This window comes from Prionailurus bengalensis, chromosome E4 (assembly GCF_016509475.1).
Source record: "Prionailurus bengalensis isolate Pbe53 chromosome E4, Fcat_Pben_1.1_paternal_pri, whole genome shotgun sequence".
Taxonomy (NCBI): domain Eukaryota; kingdom Metazoa; phylum Chordata; class Mammalia; order Carnivora; family Felidae; genus Prionailurus; species Prionailurus bengalensis.
The window spans coordinates 10,455,210-10,471,820 of NC_057360.1; the positions used below are offsets into that span (position 1 = coordinate 10,455,210).

The 16,611-nt window shown below is 41.2% G+C and overlaps 2 protein-coding genes across 11 annotated transcripts in view; one reads left to right on the top strand and one right to left on the bottom strand.

Moving 5' to 3' along the window:
• Positions 1-14,441, bottom strand: part of MPC2 (mitochondrial pyruvate carrier 2) — a 31,923-nt gene extending 17,482 nt beyond the window's left edge. Inside the window, exons 1-2 of one of the 2 annotated variants that reach the window (XM_043567666.1) lie at positions 14,259-14,441; positions 12,665-12,829 (exon numbers count right to left, since the gene is read on the bottom strand). In XM_043567666.1, the coding sequence (XP_043423601.1) occupies positions 12,665-12,773 (109 nt within the window). In that variant the 5' untranslated portion in view covers positions 12,774-12,829; positions 14,259-14,441. Of the gene's footprint in view, positions 1-12,664; positions 12,830-14,253 lie in introns of both variants that reach the window. The other variant, XM_043567667.1, reaches the window with a different exon arrangement.
• DCAF6 (DDB1 and CUL4 associated factor 6) overlaps positions 13,566-16,611 on the top strand; it is a 136,433-nt gene continuing 133,387 nt past the window's right edge. For 6 of the 9 annotated variants that reach the window (XM_043567653.1, XM_043567654.1, XM_043567655.1 and 3 more), the window contains exon 1: positions 13,586-13,939. In XM_043567653.1, coding sequence (XP_043423588.1) covers positions 13,843-13,939 — 97 coding nt within the window. In that variant the 5' untranslated portion in view covers positions 13,586-13,842. Of the gene's footprint in view, positions 13,940-16,611 lie in introns of all 9 variants that reach the window. The other 3 variants (XM_043567661.1, XM_043567662.1, XM_043567660.1) reach the window with 2 other exon arrangements.

Sequence of the window (16,611 nt, forward strand, 5' to 3'; positions counted from 1 at the left end):
TTCACTTCCATGAATGAGATCATGAGCTGAGCTGAAATCAAGAGTGGGTGGCTAGGCGCGGTGCTGACAGCTCGGAGCCTGGAGCCAGCTTCGCATTCTGTGTCTCCCTCTCTCTCTCTCCCTCTCTGGCTCACGCTCTTTCTCTCAAAAATAAATAAACGTTAAAAAAAAAAAAAAAAAGAGTCAGTCGCTTAACTGACTGAGCCACCCAGGCACCCCTCAAGTTTTCCATAATTTAAATTGTACTGCCAATCTGGACACAGTGCTGAAACGGCTGTTGGGAGAATTAAAACTATTTATTGAGGAGTTCTAAACTTTGCTGTTCTTTTTTTTTTTAATGGTTATTTATTTAATTTATTTATTTTTAAGAGAGAGAGGGTGTGAGTGAGCGGGGGCAGGGGCAGAGAGAGAGGGAGAGGGAGTTCTAAATGTTGACGTTCTTGTAACTGGCTGAAAATCTCTATATATTCGATTTCTGGGTTACTGTACTTATCTTTTATCCGGTTCCCTCAGCTTCGTACTGTTCTGATCGCAACTCCCATTACCCCTAGAACTCTAGCTGCATAATGATCCTCTCCTCTGTATCTTGAACAAGAATTGGAAACAATTTTCTTTCGATGTTGGGATTTTAAAATAAATTTAAAGGAACTAAGGAAATAGAAAAGAAAACGTGAAGGCACAGAGTTTAAGAATATAAATTTCCAGTCCTGACTTAATTACATTTTAGCTCAGGTCACTGGTTCTCCACCAGGGGTGATTCTGTCCCCCCAGGGGGGACATTTGCAATGTCCCAGGACATTTTTAGTTGTCACAACTGTCGTGGTGGTGATACTGCTGCTACTGATACCTGCTGGGTAGAGGCCAGGCAGGCTGTTAAATGTCCTCCAACAAACAGGACAGTCTCCCACAGCACATAATCAGCTAGCCCCCCAAATGTCGATAGAACAAGCTAGGCAAACACACAACTAGTTTCATGCTGTTTACTGGCTCTAAACCTTAGCTTATGCTTCCACTAGCCCCATATTCGGCCTTGTCTTCATCTGGCTAACTCCTAACGTCGTTCAAAAACTTACAGATTGCACCTCAAGGAAGCCCTCTTTAACATCTCCAGGTTATACTAAGCGGCCCGTATACTGCTCTATCGTTTTCTGCACTGAACAATTAAAATGATCTGTTTATGCATCTGTCACTTTCACAAGACAGGGTGAAGGCAAGGCTTATTTCTTGGTTTTCCTTAACGAATAGTCTTTGTGAGCAGAACTGAATGGGATTAACCATATCCGGGACAGGTGTCAATCAAACATACTCTGATCCTAGCCGCTTCATCCTCAAGGGCAGAATCTGCTATTTACTCATCCCCAGGGACATCAAGTTCCATTACATCAGGGCTGTACCAGATCTTCACTCACTAGTTACTCTGCTCTTAGACCATCACACTCCTCTATCTGGCTCCTGAAAGTTCTTCCCGTAAGTCTGATGGCATAATGTACTGATCCTGTAAGTCAGTCTTTTCAAACTCTCTAGTTATTTTATTTAGTGTGAGCGTCTGAGATTCCCATCAGAGCACACTGGGTTTATTTTTGTCACATACAAAGTCTCTAAGTCATATGCAATATCAATCACTATGTTGATTTTTTATTCCCTGCATGAAGCTTGCCTTCAGCACACAAGTGTAAGTCAGCACAATGTTTTGGTCTCGGCTTTGAACTTCTCAGCCAACTCCTTCTTCCTTCTATTTCCAAACTGATGCTTCCTCCTCTGCCACCTTAAAAACTGTTTCCTGAATAACGCCTCTAGGTTCTGGTTTCTTTATGAGCTTAAATATTTGATCCTTCAGAGTTAACAAACAGTCAGGCTTTTCAGTGTTTGCTTGGTAACGAATTTACTCAACTGCCCCAAGCTGGATGAGAATTTTATCCTATCCTTTACAACCAAACCAAACAAAAAAAACTTCAAACATGAAACTGTGGCTGCTACAACCTAGACCAAGAGAGGTACGACTATTTTAGGGAATACTTTTAAAATACAAAACAAGCCCTCCATTATTTTCACAACTGCTAAGCACTGAATTAAAAAATATCACTAGCAAATAGGTATTATAAGACATTCTAAACTTCTCATATTTCCGAGATATCAGAGGATGCGGCCAGGTGACACAAAGAATCAGAGTTGGATATCTACAAATGCAAACAGATAGTGTTTTCTTCGTTAAGAAAAGCAAAATAGGGGCTTAACAAAACCTGTGACCATAAAATGGACGAACGAAACGTCTTAAAGAAAACTTATTTCAGTTCGCTTTTCCATTTTATCTTAGCTAATCATTTTGTACCTTATGAGTAAATAAGTAAATTTAGACACGTATGAATTCAGGTACCAGAGGCTGTCTTCCTGAAAACCACAATCGACAGTGGAAATGGTAATGAGGAAACATCCCTACTCACTCCAACATTTGTAAAACACCAAGTTTTGACAAAACAAAGCATTTGGAAATAGGTATCAAACAGTGAGAACACGTCATATTGTCTTTGTAAACATGGTCTTTCTATATGATGACACAGCTATTCCTTTTAAAAATATATATATAACAAGACTTCCTTCAGTCAACCATTTTTCTTAACGTTTGATTTATTCTTTTAAATTTTTTTTAACGTTTATTTATTTTTGAGACAGAGAGAGACAGAGCATGAATGGGGGAGGGGCAGAGAGAGAGGGAGACACAGAATCGGAAGCAGGCTCCAGGCTCTGAGCCATCAGCCCAGAGCCCGACGCGGGGCTCGAACTCACGGACCGCGAGATCGTGACCTGGCTGAAGTCGGACGCTTAACCGACTGAGCCACCCAGGCGCCCCACTCACTCTCTCTTTCAAAATAAATAAGTAGATACACAAATATTTTTTTAAAATGAGATAATTATATAATTATGATACCTGCAGGGATATAACACCTTAAAATCAAGACAATCAGAAATATAAACAGAGTATCTAGCTAACATTCATTACAATGAATGAAAAATTTGAATAGGTAGAAAATTTGAACTGCTGAAAATATCCTGAATAAAAATCACCTCTTATGAAATTTAATTTGGAGTCCAAGATGAGGGAAATGTGTCCCCACCAAATATAAATGTACATTCTTTTTGACAAAGGATTAACTAATAAGTAATACAATTAAGTAACAATTTAAGTAGAAGTTTACTGGTTGGAAATTAAAAAAGTCCTCAAATGCTGACAATTTGGAAATATTAAGCATTAAAAAAAACCCATATACATTTTATATTTAAAACTATGACTATTTGCAAGTACAACAAAGAAATACAGAGAATAATGGTCATTTTCTCTTTGAGAGTATGGGTTTGTCTCATTTTATTTTTTTAAAGTTTACCTATTTATTTATTTTCAGAGAGAGTGTGAGTGAGTGAGCACGAGTGGGGCGGGCAGAGAGAGCTAGCGAGAGAGAGAATCCCAAGCAGCCTCTGCATTGTCAGCGCAGAGCCCGATGAGGCACTCGAACCTACGAAGCTGTGAGATCATGACCTGAACTGAAACCAAGAGTCAGATGCTCCTGGCCTTATCTCATTTTTTAAAAAAAATTTTTTTTTCAACGTTTTTTATTTATTTTTTGGACAGAGAGAGACAGAGCATGAACGGGGGAGGGGCAGAGAGAGAGGGAGACACAGAATCGGAAACAGGCTCCAGGCTCCGAGCCATCAGCCCAGAGCCCGACGCGGGGCTCGAACTCACGGACCGCGAGATCGTGACCTGGCTGAAGTCGGACGCTCAACTGACTGCGCCACCCAGGCGCCCCGGCCTTATCTCATTTTAAAAGTGAAATCGATTTTTTTTAAGGTTCAAACTTTCACAGAGGAATTTGAGAAATTCTGCAAGGGAATAGCATAACCAAATATGTGAGACATACATTTTCAGAATCAGCAAAATTAAAAGGCAACCGACGGAATGGGGGAAGATATTTGCAAATGACATATCAGATAAAGGGTTAGTATCCAAAATCCAAATCCAAACTTATCAAACTCAACACCCAAAAGACAAATAGTCCAGTGAAGAAATGGACAAAAGTCATGAATAGACACTTCTCCAAAGAAGACATCAGATGGCTAACAGACACATGAGAAAATGTTCAACCATCACTCATCATCAGGGAAATACAAATCAAAACCACAATGAGATACCACCTCACACCTGTCAGAATGGCTAAAATTAACAACTCAAGCAACAGATAGATGTTGGCAAGGATGCAGAGAAAGAGGATCTCTTTTGCACTGCTGGTGGGAATGCAAACTGGTGTGGCCACTCTGGAAGACAGTATGGAGGTTCCTCAAAAAATTAAAAACAGAACTACCCTATGGCCCAGGAATTGCACTACTAGGTATTTATCCAAGGGATATAGGTGTGCTGTTTCAAAGGGACACATGCACCGCAATGTTTATAGCAGCACTATTGACAACAGCCAAAATATGGAAAGAGCCCATATGTCCATCGATGGATGAATGGATAAAGAAGATGTGGTATATCTACACAATGGAGTATTCCTCAGCAATCAAAAAGAATGAAATCTTGCTATTTGCAACTACATGAATGGAACTAGAGGGTATCATGCTCAGCTAAGCAAAATTAGTTAGAGAAAGTCAAATATATGACTTCACTCATATGAGAAACTTAAGATACAAAACAGATGAACACAAGGGAAGGGAAGCAAAAATAATATAACAACAAGGAGGGGGACAAAACATAAGAGACTCTTAAATACAGAGAACAAACAGGGTTGCTTGGAGGGGTTGTGGGGGGGATGGGCTAAATGGGTAAGGGGCATTAGGGAGGACATTTGTTGGGGTGAGTACTGGGTGTTAATATATAGGGGATGAATCACTGGAATCTACTCCTGAAATCATTAAAGCTCTATATGCTCACTAACTTGAATGTAAATTTAAAAAAATGAATTAAGAAAAATAAAAATAAAAAATAAAAAAAGAGACATATATTTTCTTTTTTTTTTTTTTTAATTTTTTTTTCAACGTTTATTTACCTTTGGGACAGAGAGAGACAGAGCACGAATGGGGGAGGGGCAGAGAGAGAGGGAGACACAGAATCAGAAACAGGCTCCAGGCTCTGAGCCATCAGCCCAGAGCCCGACGCGGGGCTCGAACTCACGGACCGCGAGATCGTGACCTGGCCAAAGTCGGACACTCAACCGACTGCGCCACCCAGGCGCCCCAAGAGACATATATTTTCAAACAAATTAATAAATCTAGTTGTCTTGATAAATTTTGATGAACCTGTTAATAAACTAATAACATAAATTTACTTCCTAATTTCCTTATCTGAGAGGAATTACTGTTAATGAAATATTATATAAACTCTACCCAGAAAGTGTGTCATTTATTTTATGTATAATTCTCCCTAGGAAAACCTTCCTTCTTGGGATAAATAACTTTACACACATGCAAAGATACACAGATACAAATACTGAATTGAGATGCTCTCTATGTCCCAATGTGAAAAATCAAGGTTCTTATTCAATGTTTTCACTACCTTTTCCTGTCCCTTTCACACCATTTCTCTATGGTTTGCTGCTTTGCAACATTCCTCAACATTCTTCTAAGTTCCTTATATTAAGCAAATTTGCCCTCATGTGACCAACTACTTACAAATCCTTAGAATTTGTAAAGGTTACTCTTTGACACAGATATGTACTATCAAAAATTGCTCATTTTATTTGTATTAAAGCTAGCTCTGATTTCACACTAAGAAGGTGACTGGGCCACCATTTTAGATCCATATAAACTTTATATCTTCTTTAAGGCCTTGGCAACAGCCATCACTCAAATAGCCCACAGAGTATAAAGGGTATATAATAATTTTTACAATGGCGATTGCAAAGACATCCAGATGGCTAACAGACACATGAAAAGATGCTCAACGTCACTCATCATCAGGGAAATGCAAATCAAAACCACAATGAGATACCCCCTCACACCTGTCAGAACGGCTAAAATTAACAACACAAGAAACAACAGGTGTTGGGAGAGGATGCGGAGAAAGGGGAACGCTTTTACACGGTTTGGGGGAATGCAAACCGTGCAGTCACTCTGGAAAACAGTATGGAGAGTCTTCAAGAAACCAAAAATAGAACTACCCTATGATCCAGCAATTGTACTGTTAAAGATTTGCCCAAAGGATACAAAAATGCAGATTTGAAGGGGGTACACGCATCCCAATGTTTATAGCAGCATTATCAACAATACCAAACTAGGCAGAGAGCCCTAATGTTCATTGACTGATGGATAAAGAAAATGTGGTGTATATATATATATATATATATATATATATATACACATATACATATATACATACACATAAACACACATACACACACACACAATACAACTTGGCCATCAAAAATAATGAAATCTTGCCATTTGCAATGACGTGAATGGAGCTAGAATGTATTATGCTAAGCAAAATAAGTCAATCAGAAAAAGGACAAATACCATATGATTTCACTCATGTGGAATTTAAGAGACAAAACAGATGAACATATGGGAAGGGAGGGAAAAAGAACAGAGGGAAACAAACCACAAGAGACTCTTAACCATAAGGGAACGAACTGAGGGTTGATGGAGGGAGATGGGTGGGAGATGGGCTAGATGGGTGATGGGTACTAAGAAGGGTACTTGTGATGAGCTCTGGGTGTTGCATGCAAGTGATAAATCATTGAATTCTATTCCTGAAATCAATATTGTTGCACTGTGTGTTAACTAAAATTAAAAAAAAGAAAAAAAGAAAAATACTTTCTCTATATAAAGTAAAATAAAAATAAAATAAAATAAAATAAAATAAAATAAAATAAAATAAAATAAAATAAAATACTGATTGAAAACAGGGTGCAAGTGCCAAAGTAAAATAACAGGTGAAAAAAACTAGCTAAAATCGTTAACATGTATTTTAGGGTTAATATATTTTAAGTTTACATTATTTGTTCAGTTGCAAAGAAATCAATGACTTTTAGATTTAAAAAGATAGTTGAAATCATCTAGTTCAGGCACTCCTCTTATAAATCAGGTCAATGAAGCCCGGAGACATAAAATTAGCTGTGTAAAGTACACAGCACAGCAAGGAATAAAAACCTCTCTAAATCCTAACTTAACAATAATTACACAGTTTTCCCCAATGAAATCTGAGTTTCTTGAGAGCTCCGAAACGAAGGAATGCTCCAGGAAAAATACCAAATTGTAGATTATTACAGCTAAGAAGGACCAGAAAGAAAATCCAAGCCACTTTATTTTATTCGTTTTACGTTTACTTATTCTGAGCACGTGCGTGCGTGAGCAGGGGAGAGGCAGAGTGTGTGTGTGGGGGGGGTAGAGAGAATCCAAAGCAGGCTCCATGCTGTCAGTGCAGAGCCTGACGCGGGGCTTGATCCCATGAACCTCGAAATCATGACCTGAGCTGAAATCGAGTCAGATACTTAACTAACTGAGCCACCCAGGCGCCCCCAAGCTCCCTTATTTTAATAGGTGAAAAAGAAAAGGCATTTAGATGTCACGTGATTTGTCTTATACGCTGGTAGTTCCAGAGAGAGCAGGGAGCAGAACTGGTCCACTTCTTTCTCCTATGTCATACCGTGCCTTGAACATTCTCATACCCTTTTATAACCAAAATTAATATTCTCACATGACTTGGAGGAATCAGAGTATTTCTAGCTTTCCTCAGGGCTTGCTTCTCCTTTGATCTCTCTGTTGAATCAAACTAGGTAAGGCGTAAATAGTCTTGCTTTCGTTAAAATCAGGTGTGTGGACAAAAGTTGTGTTAAAGTGTCAAACGAACGACTACAGCAAGGATTGTTTTCCTTTCATGATTTCTCCTGAGAATATAAAATCTCTGTGGGTAGGGTTTTTTATTTTATTCACTAACATACCCCAAGTGCCACAGCAGTGCCTAATGTACAGCAGGCCCTCAATAAATACTGAAACATTCAACTTACTTGGTAGCTACTGGTTTAAAGATATCCTACTCTTCGTCAATATCTTACAGTTGTATTTGAAATCCCAACTTGCCATTTTGGTTCTCATTCTTTAATTTTAAGGGTAACAGAGATTATTACTGTAAAAAATAATATATACATCCACATATTTAATGTGTATATAAACATAATATATATTAGATACATATTTAAGAATATAACTATATATTATATATAATACAAATACACACAATATCATCTAGATATCTAAATATCTATCCTAGACTGGCATTAATATTCTTCAGATAACTGTAGCAAGAAAATAAATTGTTCTAACAGAAATGCTAAAAAAAATTGTTGATTCATTACTTTGTGGGCATCTACACTATTTATTTGATTCACGTTTGGCTTTATTTACATGTAATAATACATACTCTGAACTAAGTTGTATTAAACTATCAAGTATAACACCACTTCTCTTAGGGGCGCCTGGGTGGCTCAGTTGGTTAAGCATCTGACTCTTGATTTCGGCTCAGGTCATGATCTTAAGGTTGATGAGATCGAGCCCCACGCCGGGCCCTAGGGTGACAGTGAGGAGCCTGCTTGGGATTCTCTCTCTTCCTATCTCTCTCTCTCTCTCTCTGCCCCTCCCTGACTCGTGTGCTCTCTCTGTCAAAATAAAGAAATGCACTTACACAAATTAAAATAACATTTCCTTTAATACCGAATTTTTAATTTTTATGATAAAGATAGTCCCTTATGGATACTGCTAACATGGGTTCGTTGTTTAGTATGTTTTTATTTTAAAACGTATTTAGGTCTCTAAGATAAAAAGGAAAAAGGAAGTCTCTTACCTGGGAAAAATACAAATATTATTGTTACTAAGATGTTAAAGTCACTTTCCCTGTGAGACTTCACGCGGAGAATATCATGGAATGCAGAGCAAGATATTTGCAGCTGCAGCACACTAGACATTGCAACAGATTTCACACAACTATTTTTTCAAAAGTTCTTCCACTTAAGCCAAAATGTAACTCAAGAAAAGCAAAGAAAGCTACGGGGAGATACACAAAATGATAACGGTTCAAATACCTGTTTTATGGGCTGACTTTGTTGGAGCATAGTTTTTATTTTTATTATTTATTATTATTTTATTTTTCCCAAGTTTTACTGAGATATAATTGGCACATAGCGTTGTATTAGTTTAAGATGTACAACATAACGTTTATACTGCAAATTACTACACAATAAGCTTAGCTGACATCCATTGCCTCACTTAGCTACGATTTTTTTCTTGTTGGAAGAATTTTTAAGATCTAGTCTCTTAGCAGCTTTCAAATATATAACACAGTATTGTTAACTATAGTCACCTGTTGTAGATTATCTCCCCCAAACGTATTTATTTTATAACTGGGAGTTTGTACCTTTAGACCACCTTTTAGGATAATTTTTGGGTTCTTTAGGGCTGTGGTCTCCTAACTACTTTCAAACATATGTCCCTATCATTAAAAAACAAAATTTTTTGAGCACACATCCCTTACATATAGATTGTATGTATTTATGAGAATATATGTAACTTACATACATGCATATATGTACGTATGTTGACTCCACAGAGCTCAGCTGTCTTCTATGCATAACTATATATATCTATACTGACATATTTTTATACAAGATGTGTGGAAAATAGAAATTTTAAAAGGAAGAAATAATAGAAAGCTTTAATAGAAGTTGTATTGTTTTCTTCTACATTCCAATGTTTCATTTTGTACATACCTTGGGACAATTCATCTCATTTTGGAACTCATAAATACAAACGACACTCCTTCACTAATAATGGTTTTTTTCCCCCTCAGCTAAGCTTTTTAAGTAAACATGGGGCAGCATGATTTCAAGGTTATTTCTCTGACAAATACCTGGAGTAGGGCTATGCAGCTGGCTGGTGTAGAGTCACATACTTTCATAGTCAGGAGGTGGTGGCGAAGAGGGACATACCTTATGAGAACTGACCTTGCTAAAACACACATTTGGTCAGAACTCTATTCTTACTCTATGGAGGTAGATCACATTGTGCCAGGAAGAACACATAAGAGAATGATGAAGGCCGCAGGTCTAACTATACTATATATCATTACGATATAATGATATATAATACATATGACAATATTGTCACTCTAATATAAATTGTCACTCTAATATAAACCTATATAAAGACATGTTCTTGTTACTATCTGGACTCTCTGCCAGTGACAAAATTAAATTTCAAAACGTTAGAATCCACAACGTATGCTATCCAACTGTTAATATCCTAGCCTTGCATATCATTGTAAAAACCTCCAGTGTGTGACTTTAGTCTAACATTTAAATGAGGATTCAATAACACGCTATTATGCAAAACAGCACACACAAAAAACGTGAATATTCACTCTGATAATTCTTGGAGCAGTAATCAAAGTTGCCTCAGATTTTACTCAGTACTAATGAATCAAGAGTTCTATTTTTCATGCTTCTCCATTTCTACATTTGTGTGCCTACAACTTTTTAATCACCAATGATTTTGCAGTGATAGGTATTCTTTTTTTTTAATATAATGTTTATTTTTGAGGGGGGGGGGCAGGGGCAGACAGAACCCGAAGCAGGCTCCAGGCTCTGAGCTGCCAACACAGAGCCCAACACAGAGCTGGATGGAACTCACGGACCTGGAGATCATGACCTGAGCCGAAGTTTGGACACTTAACGGACTGAGCCACCCAAGCGCCCAACAGAGGTACATATTCTTATTGCACGTATTGGTTAAAAGCTTAGATGGGAGAGAACTAACACTTGTTGAGAGTCTAAATGTAAACATTTTGCTAAACGTTTTATAGCCATTATATCATTTAATTTTCACAACAATCCTTAAATGAGAATTATCATCTCCATTTTATAGATCAGAAAAATAAGGCTTCGGGGCTTTAAGGTCAAGGTCACACGGCCAAGCTTTAAACCTACCTGTGTCTGGCTTCAGAGCCTATTCTCCTTCCCTCACACTGAAAAAGAGGTGACAGTCACTGAACTAATCCAAGAATATCAACATGAGATGCACAGTCTACAAATGAAAAGGTAATGTCTCCTGATTCTGAAAAATGACTAAAGTATTTTGAGCGGTAATTATAAGTGTGCTAAAGCCAAGGCCCTGGAAAAGATCACTATAAAACTGCCTTCCACTGTATTAGATTGCTCCTCCTCTACCCTGCCCTTATCCTACAGCCCAAATACAAAGCTTAAGAGAGTCCGAGTTGACGCCATAGAATTCAGTTGACTTTGAAGCCTGGATTACTACAGAAGCATTGCCCAACCCTCCCACCCGAAAACCTTTGTCACAAAACACAGCACAATTCCAAAAAAAATTGAGTATTAAAAAAACTAAAAGGCAAATAAGCTAAATAAACTTCTCAAAGAATTCTCCTTAAGCTCTCCTTAAAGATCAATGTTATGACGGGTATCATTACTGCAGTAAATCATATACTAACGCATAATATTTACTTCATACTTCAGTATACTAAAGTACACTAACATTATTATACTATTCATTCCATTACCCAACTGGAAATCAGAGCCAGTAATCATCTCAGACTCCAGAGACAGGCTTCCTAGTTCAAATACGAGGGGAAAAGACAACTTTCCTAATGATACCAACTGCAGAGAGATATTTAACTATGAAGGAAAAAAGGATCACTTTTGGGTTGCACTCAATTTATGACACATTTTCTCATTTGCTAAATCTTAGGCTTGAAAGAGACCTCAGCATCTCCAGTTTTAGTTCCCAGTCAAGTATTATTATTACTGCCCACTTTACAGAAGAGGTAACAACATTCCAGATCTTCAAGAGTTGGAAGGATTAGCATCTTTCAGTTTCTTAAAGAATTCTTTGTTTACAACCACAGGAACACTTTTTTTTCCAACAGGACAAGTGAGAGCCAACATGTGCGAGGCATTTATGAAGAATGAAACACATATGTTATCGTTAATTCTTACACTGAGCAGATTTTACAGAAATTAAAATATCTAGGATTTCGCCCAAGGTCACACCTACAGGAAGAGGCACAGCAGACTTAAATCCGGGAATGTGCACACGAAAAAGTCTAGGGAGAGCTTGCTCAGTCATTTCACGTGTAAGGACAGACTTAAACAAACTGAACCTATGCGACGTGGTAGGACACCGACTCTGAAACCCGGGTAACGCATCTGCAGGCCTCTGCCGGCGGGAGCTGAAGGAAGTGTGACCTTTACTCCAAACCCTTCAGTGCGACAAGCCGGCTCTGCTCCGCGTGGGTCAATCTACCGCTACTCTTGGAGGGAAAGAGGAGTGAATGAGAATTTCGTGGGGGCCCACACCGATTCGTGGCTGCGGAAATGGAGAAGGATAAAATCCAGAGGCCCGGTCCGGGTTTGGGACGCGCCTAAGGGATGGGGTGCAAGAAAGGTCGCGAAGGGCGCTGACTCGAAAATCACAGACTTAGGAAAGACGTGGATGGAGAGAAAGCAAAAAGCAAGGAGGATGGAAAAGTGAGACCGATTCTCTCGAAGGGAAGAGATTGGGGGCTGTGGGTGATGCCTCCAGCGGCAGGGTGTCCGTGGCCTCTAAAGGTCTATTTTCGAGGAAGAAGGAGGGAAGGTCTCGGAGAGAGCTATTCTGGATCTATTACCTGCTGGGTGGTTGTAAATCGGCCTCAATTTCTCCGGCAGCATGAGCTCCACTTTATCGAGGACCCGGTGGTAGGTGGCCCGAAGGCCCCGGACGCCAGCGGCTGACATCTCTGCGGACGAGTGGTCGTGGGCGGCCGAGTGGGGCAGTGGCCGCGTGCTCCTCCCTGGATGACAACGAAGGGCACTCGTCACTTTCTCCTGCCACAGCGCCTCCCGTCCTCCTCTCCCCTAGCGTGCCCTTCCCGCAGCTCCGCCTGCCCCGCTGCGAACCGCCGGGTGGCCAGGGCGCAGAAAAGACCAAGGGGGCGGAGGCTTTGCGACGGCCCGCCCCGGGTCCGCCTACCTTCCCCCCGGGCGCGGGAAGGAGGAGGAGTCATGGCAACAGGTGCCAGAAGGACTGCCTCACCCAACCAACCCAGCGCCCTGGCGGCAGCGCGCTTGCGCAAGCCGAGCTGCCCACTGTGATTGGCCTGCCCCACGGTGCGGGCGGGGCCCAGCGCGAACCTCTAATTTCTCCTTCCTGCCCTCGAGGCCATGTTGGAGAAGGGAAAGTGAAGCTGCACTGGCTCTAGTCCCCTTTCACTCTGATTAAGAAGGCCCGTAGTTAAAATGGGCTTTTTGGGCCTTCAGTGCCCCGACTAAAGATGACGCCGCACAATGCTCTTGCTTCGTTTGGAATGAGACTCGTGACTGAGACCCTTCACATCTCATCTTCTTCTCTCTCAAGTCCTCACTTTTCCATAAGAGTCAAGGATTTGACTGCAGGGTCCCGAACCCACTTTTCTAGGGTGAGGGCAGCCGTGGCGCACACGGGCCTCAGTCCCGGGGGTGGTCGTCATCTCGCGAGAAAGGCTTGGAGGGGAGGGTGTTGAGAACGAGGAGAGGGAGGAGTCGCGGCCGCCTCCGCCTCCTCCTGTTGGAGGGGGGCCGAGGGAGGGGACTGTTGCTGATCTCTGGATGTTCTGGGTAGTCTGAGGAGGAGAGTATGAGGCGAGCTCCGGCCCGGGCGCGGCCGGGCTTCGGGGGCGAGGGCGCCGCCGCCATCTAACTCGCTGCGCTCGCGAGGCCCGGCGCGCGGATGGTGCTGGTGCGGCTCGGGTGTTGATCCGCGTGTCCCCTCCCCCTCCTCCCCTCCCCCACGCGGTGGTCTCCCCTCCTACCCCGGCCCGGCAGAGCCATGTCTCGGGGTGGCTCCTGCCCACACCTGTTGTGGGACGTGAGGAAAAGGTCCCTCGGGCTGGAGGACCCGTCCCGGCTGCGGAGCCGCTACCTGGGTGAGCGGGGACCCGGGGGCGGAGGCGCTGAGGTCGCCGCCCAGAGGTGGGGGAGGGGGCCGCGCCGCCGGGGCTGTTGGAGGTGGGACAGCGCCTCGGCAGGGGCGCCCCGGAGACTCTGGGGTGCTGGGTGGACGTTGGCCGACGGACCCCTTGCCGGTGTCCTCCCACTGCCAAGTCCCCCTTTGCATGCTGCCAGCCGCCGCCCTTGTTGGGTTTTCCTCGGGGGGCTTAATGGGGGGGGGGGGCAGACGGCACTGGCCCGGAAAGGGGTTGGGGGTCGCTTGTGGAGTGGGATTGGGGAGAAGACTTGCCGAACCTCCCGGAGCTGCTTCGTTTCGAGCCAAAGTTGGCGCTTGTGCTCTTCCCCGGCGCTCTCCCCGCTCCGCCGAAGGACTAAGTTTTTGTTGACAGCCCCCTCCCTTCCAGTCCTCGGAGGGTTTGGGTGTCGGCGGTGACCACCTTCGGGGACTTCACGCTCCAGACGGACTCCGCGTAAACTGTCCTGCGGCTCGGAGCCAAAACCTAAAAGTGATAGCTGAGCTCTCCCCACCCCCGCGCGCTTTCCCTGTGCCACTGTGTGCTGTTCAGTTCGTTTTGACCGCTTTAAGGAGGTGTAGGGTTTCACGTTCCTATTCCCACCCCTGTAAAACACACTTGGCATTTACTGTTTCTTAGTTAAGCTTTCTAAAAACAACCTTCAATACTTGAGGGAACAGCATGCCGCTTTTTTTCGTTTTGGATACAGTGGTTTTGTGAGGATTCTGGGTCAAGCCGAGCTAGCTGAAAAAGTCCAGTAAGGTGGACGTATTTCTAGGAAGGGGCTTTTTTCTTCTGCAGTCTTGCAGCACGTGTTAGTCTTTTTTTTTTTATTTGAAGATAAGACATCATCTAAAACTTTTTTTCTTTCCGGTTTTGTCACTTTTTGCCAGGCAAGTATTCGGTGATGGCATTTGGTGTTGCCTTCAAATCATTATCTTTTGGAAAATGAAATCTTACACCTAACGGTTCTGGTTTGTAAATTATTTGAGAGCACTGAGCAAGCTTTTTTTTTTTTTTTTCCTATTCTTGTTATTTAGTGTTTCAAGTGACATCTGAGTACATTCTTGTACAGACTTAATAAAAATGAAGCAGAAATTCCTGTGATTCCCTCCCATTCCAGGTACACACACACACACACACACACACACACACACACTCACACTCTTAGAGGTGACAGTTATCTGTTTCTTGAATATTCCTGCAGACTTTTTTCTTTGCGTTTTTACAAGCGCATATGTACATATGGAAATGCTATAGTTTTGTGTGGGGTGTGTGTGTGTGTGTGTGTGTGTGTGTGTGTGTGTGTTTGAATCCTGCATATATGGTGTCATCTTGTAAACATTGTTTTGCAATTTGCTTTTTCTACACTCCCTCTTGGAGATCTTTCCAGGCAGTAAAAATAGACCTATTCAGTCTTTTAAACTATTGCATAGTATTTAACTGTATGATGGTACTGTAATCCACTCAGACCTTTCCTCTGGAAATGAACCTTGGCTGTTACAAAAGCGCCGCAGTGAATATCCTTGTACTTGCTTGTTGTGTAGGATAGGTACCTAGAGTGGTGATTGTTCTAAAATGAAACATAGTAGAGAGTGTGTTTTTTAATCATTAACCTAAAAAGATGTGCAGTATTTTAATATTTATTTGTTGAAAAAGAACTTAATTTTAGCTTGATAAAACAAACTTTAACACTGCGTTCTGCGTGAATAAATTTGTTTGGTCCTGTATTAGTTGGACTGTTTAAGTACTGATCTATATAGGTTTATGTATTCATGTTTTCTTTTGGTTCAGCTAGTTCAGCTGTATCTATGACAGTTAAAATATGAATCTATACATTTCCTTTTTCCCCTTCCTCCTGTAACTCCCTAATGGGAACAGAGTTTGCATTGGGTAGAGGGGAATTGAAAAGCAAGAATCCACGGACTTAAGTAGAAATTCCAAATCATAGATTTTCAGATATCAGTATATATATATATATATGCAGTTCTTTATCTTAAATAATATTTTAAATGTGATAATAACATATGCTTTATAAATAGCATATTCTTGAACAGCATCCGTTAAATGTGGTTTTCTAAGTATTTGAAAATGACTTGTAATTTCTTGGCCTCAGTAGACCTTCTTTACACCGTTTATGCAATTCTTCTACACCCCAGTGCTAAATCTTGGCATAGCATTCAGGAAATAGTAAAATCCTCATTAGTAGTGACTGAATTAATGAGTTTCTTAAAAATAATATTTTGAGGTACTCCTACAAAGTCTTTATAAAGCCTAAGTTAAAGAATGTAGAAGGTGGGGGTACCTGGGTTAAGGTTAGGTGTCCAACTCTTGGTTTCGGCATAGGTCATTATCTTACGGTTTGTGAGCTGTGTGCTGACAGCTCGGAGCCTGCTTGGGTTCCCTCTCTCCTCTCTGCCCTCCCTCTCTCGTTTCTCTCTCTCTCTCTCTCTCTCTCTCTCTCTCTCTCTCTCTCTCAACTTTTTTCTTTTTGAGACTTCAAACATTTTGATTGTTTATAGTATTGTAGGTTATTATTCCAATTTATTTCCATTATTTGTATTTTTCATAATGAATTGCTGCTAAATAAATAATTCACAGATAGAATTGACAGATTTTTCTTGTAATGTTTA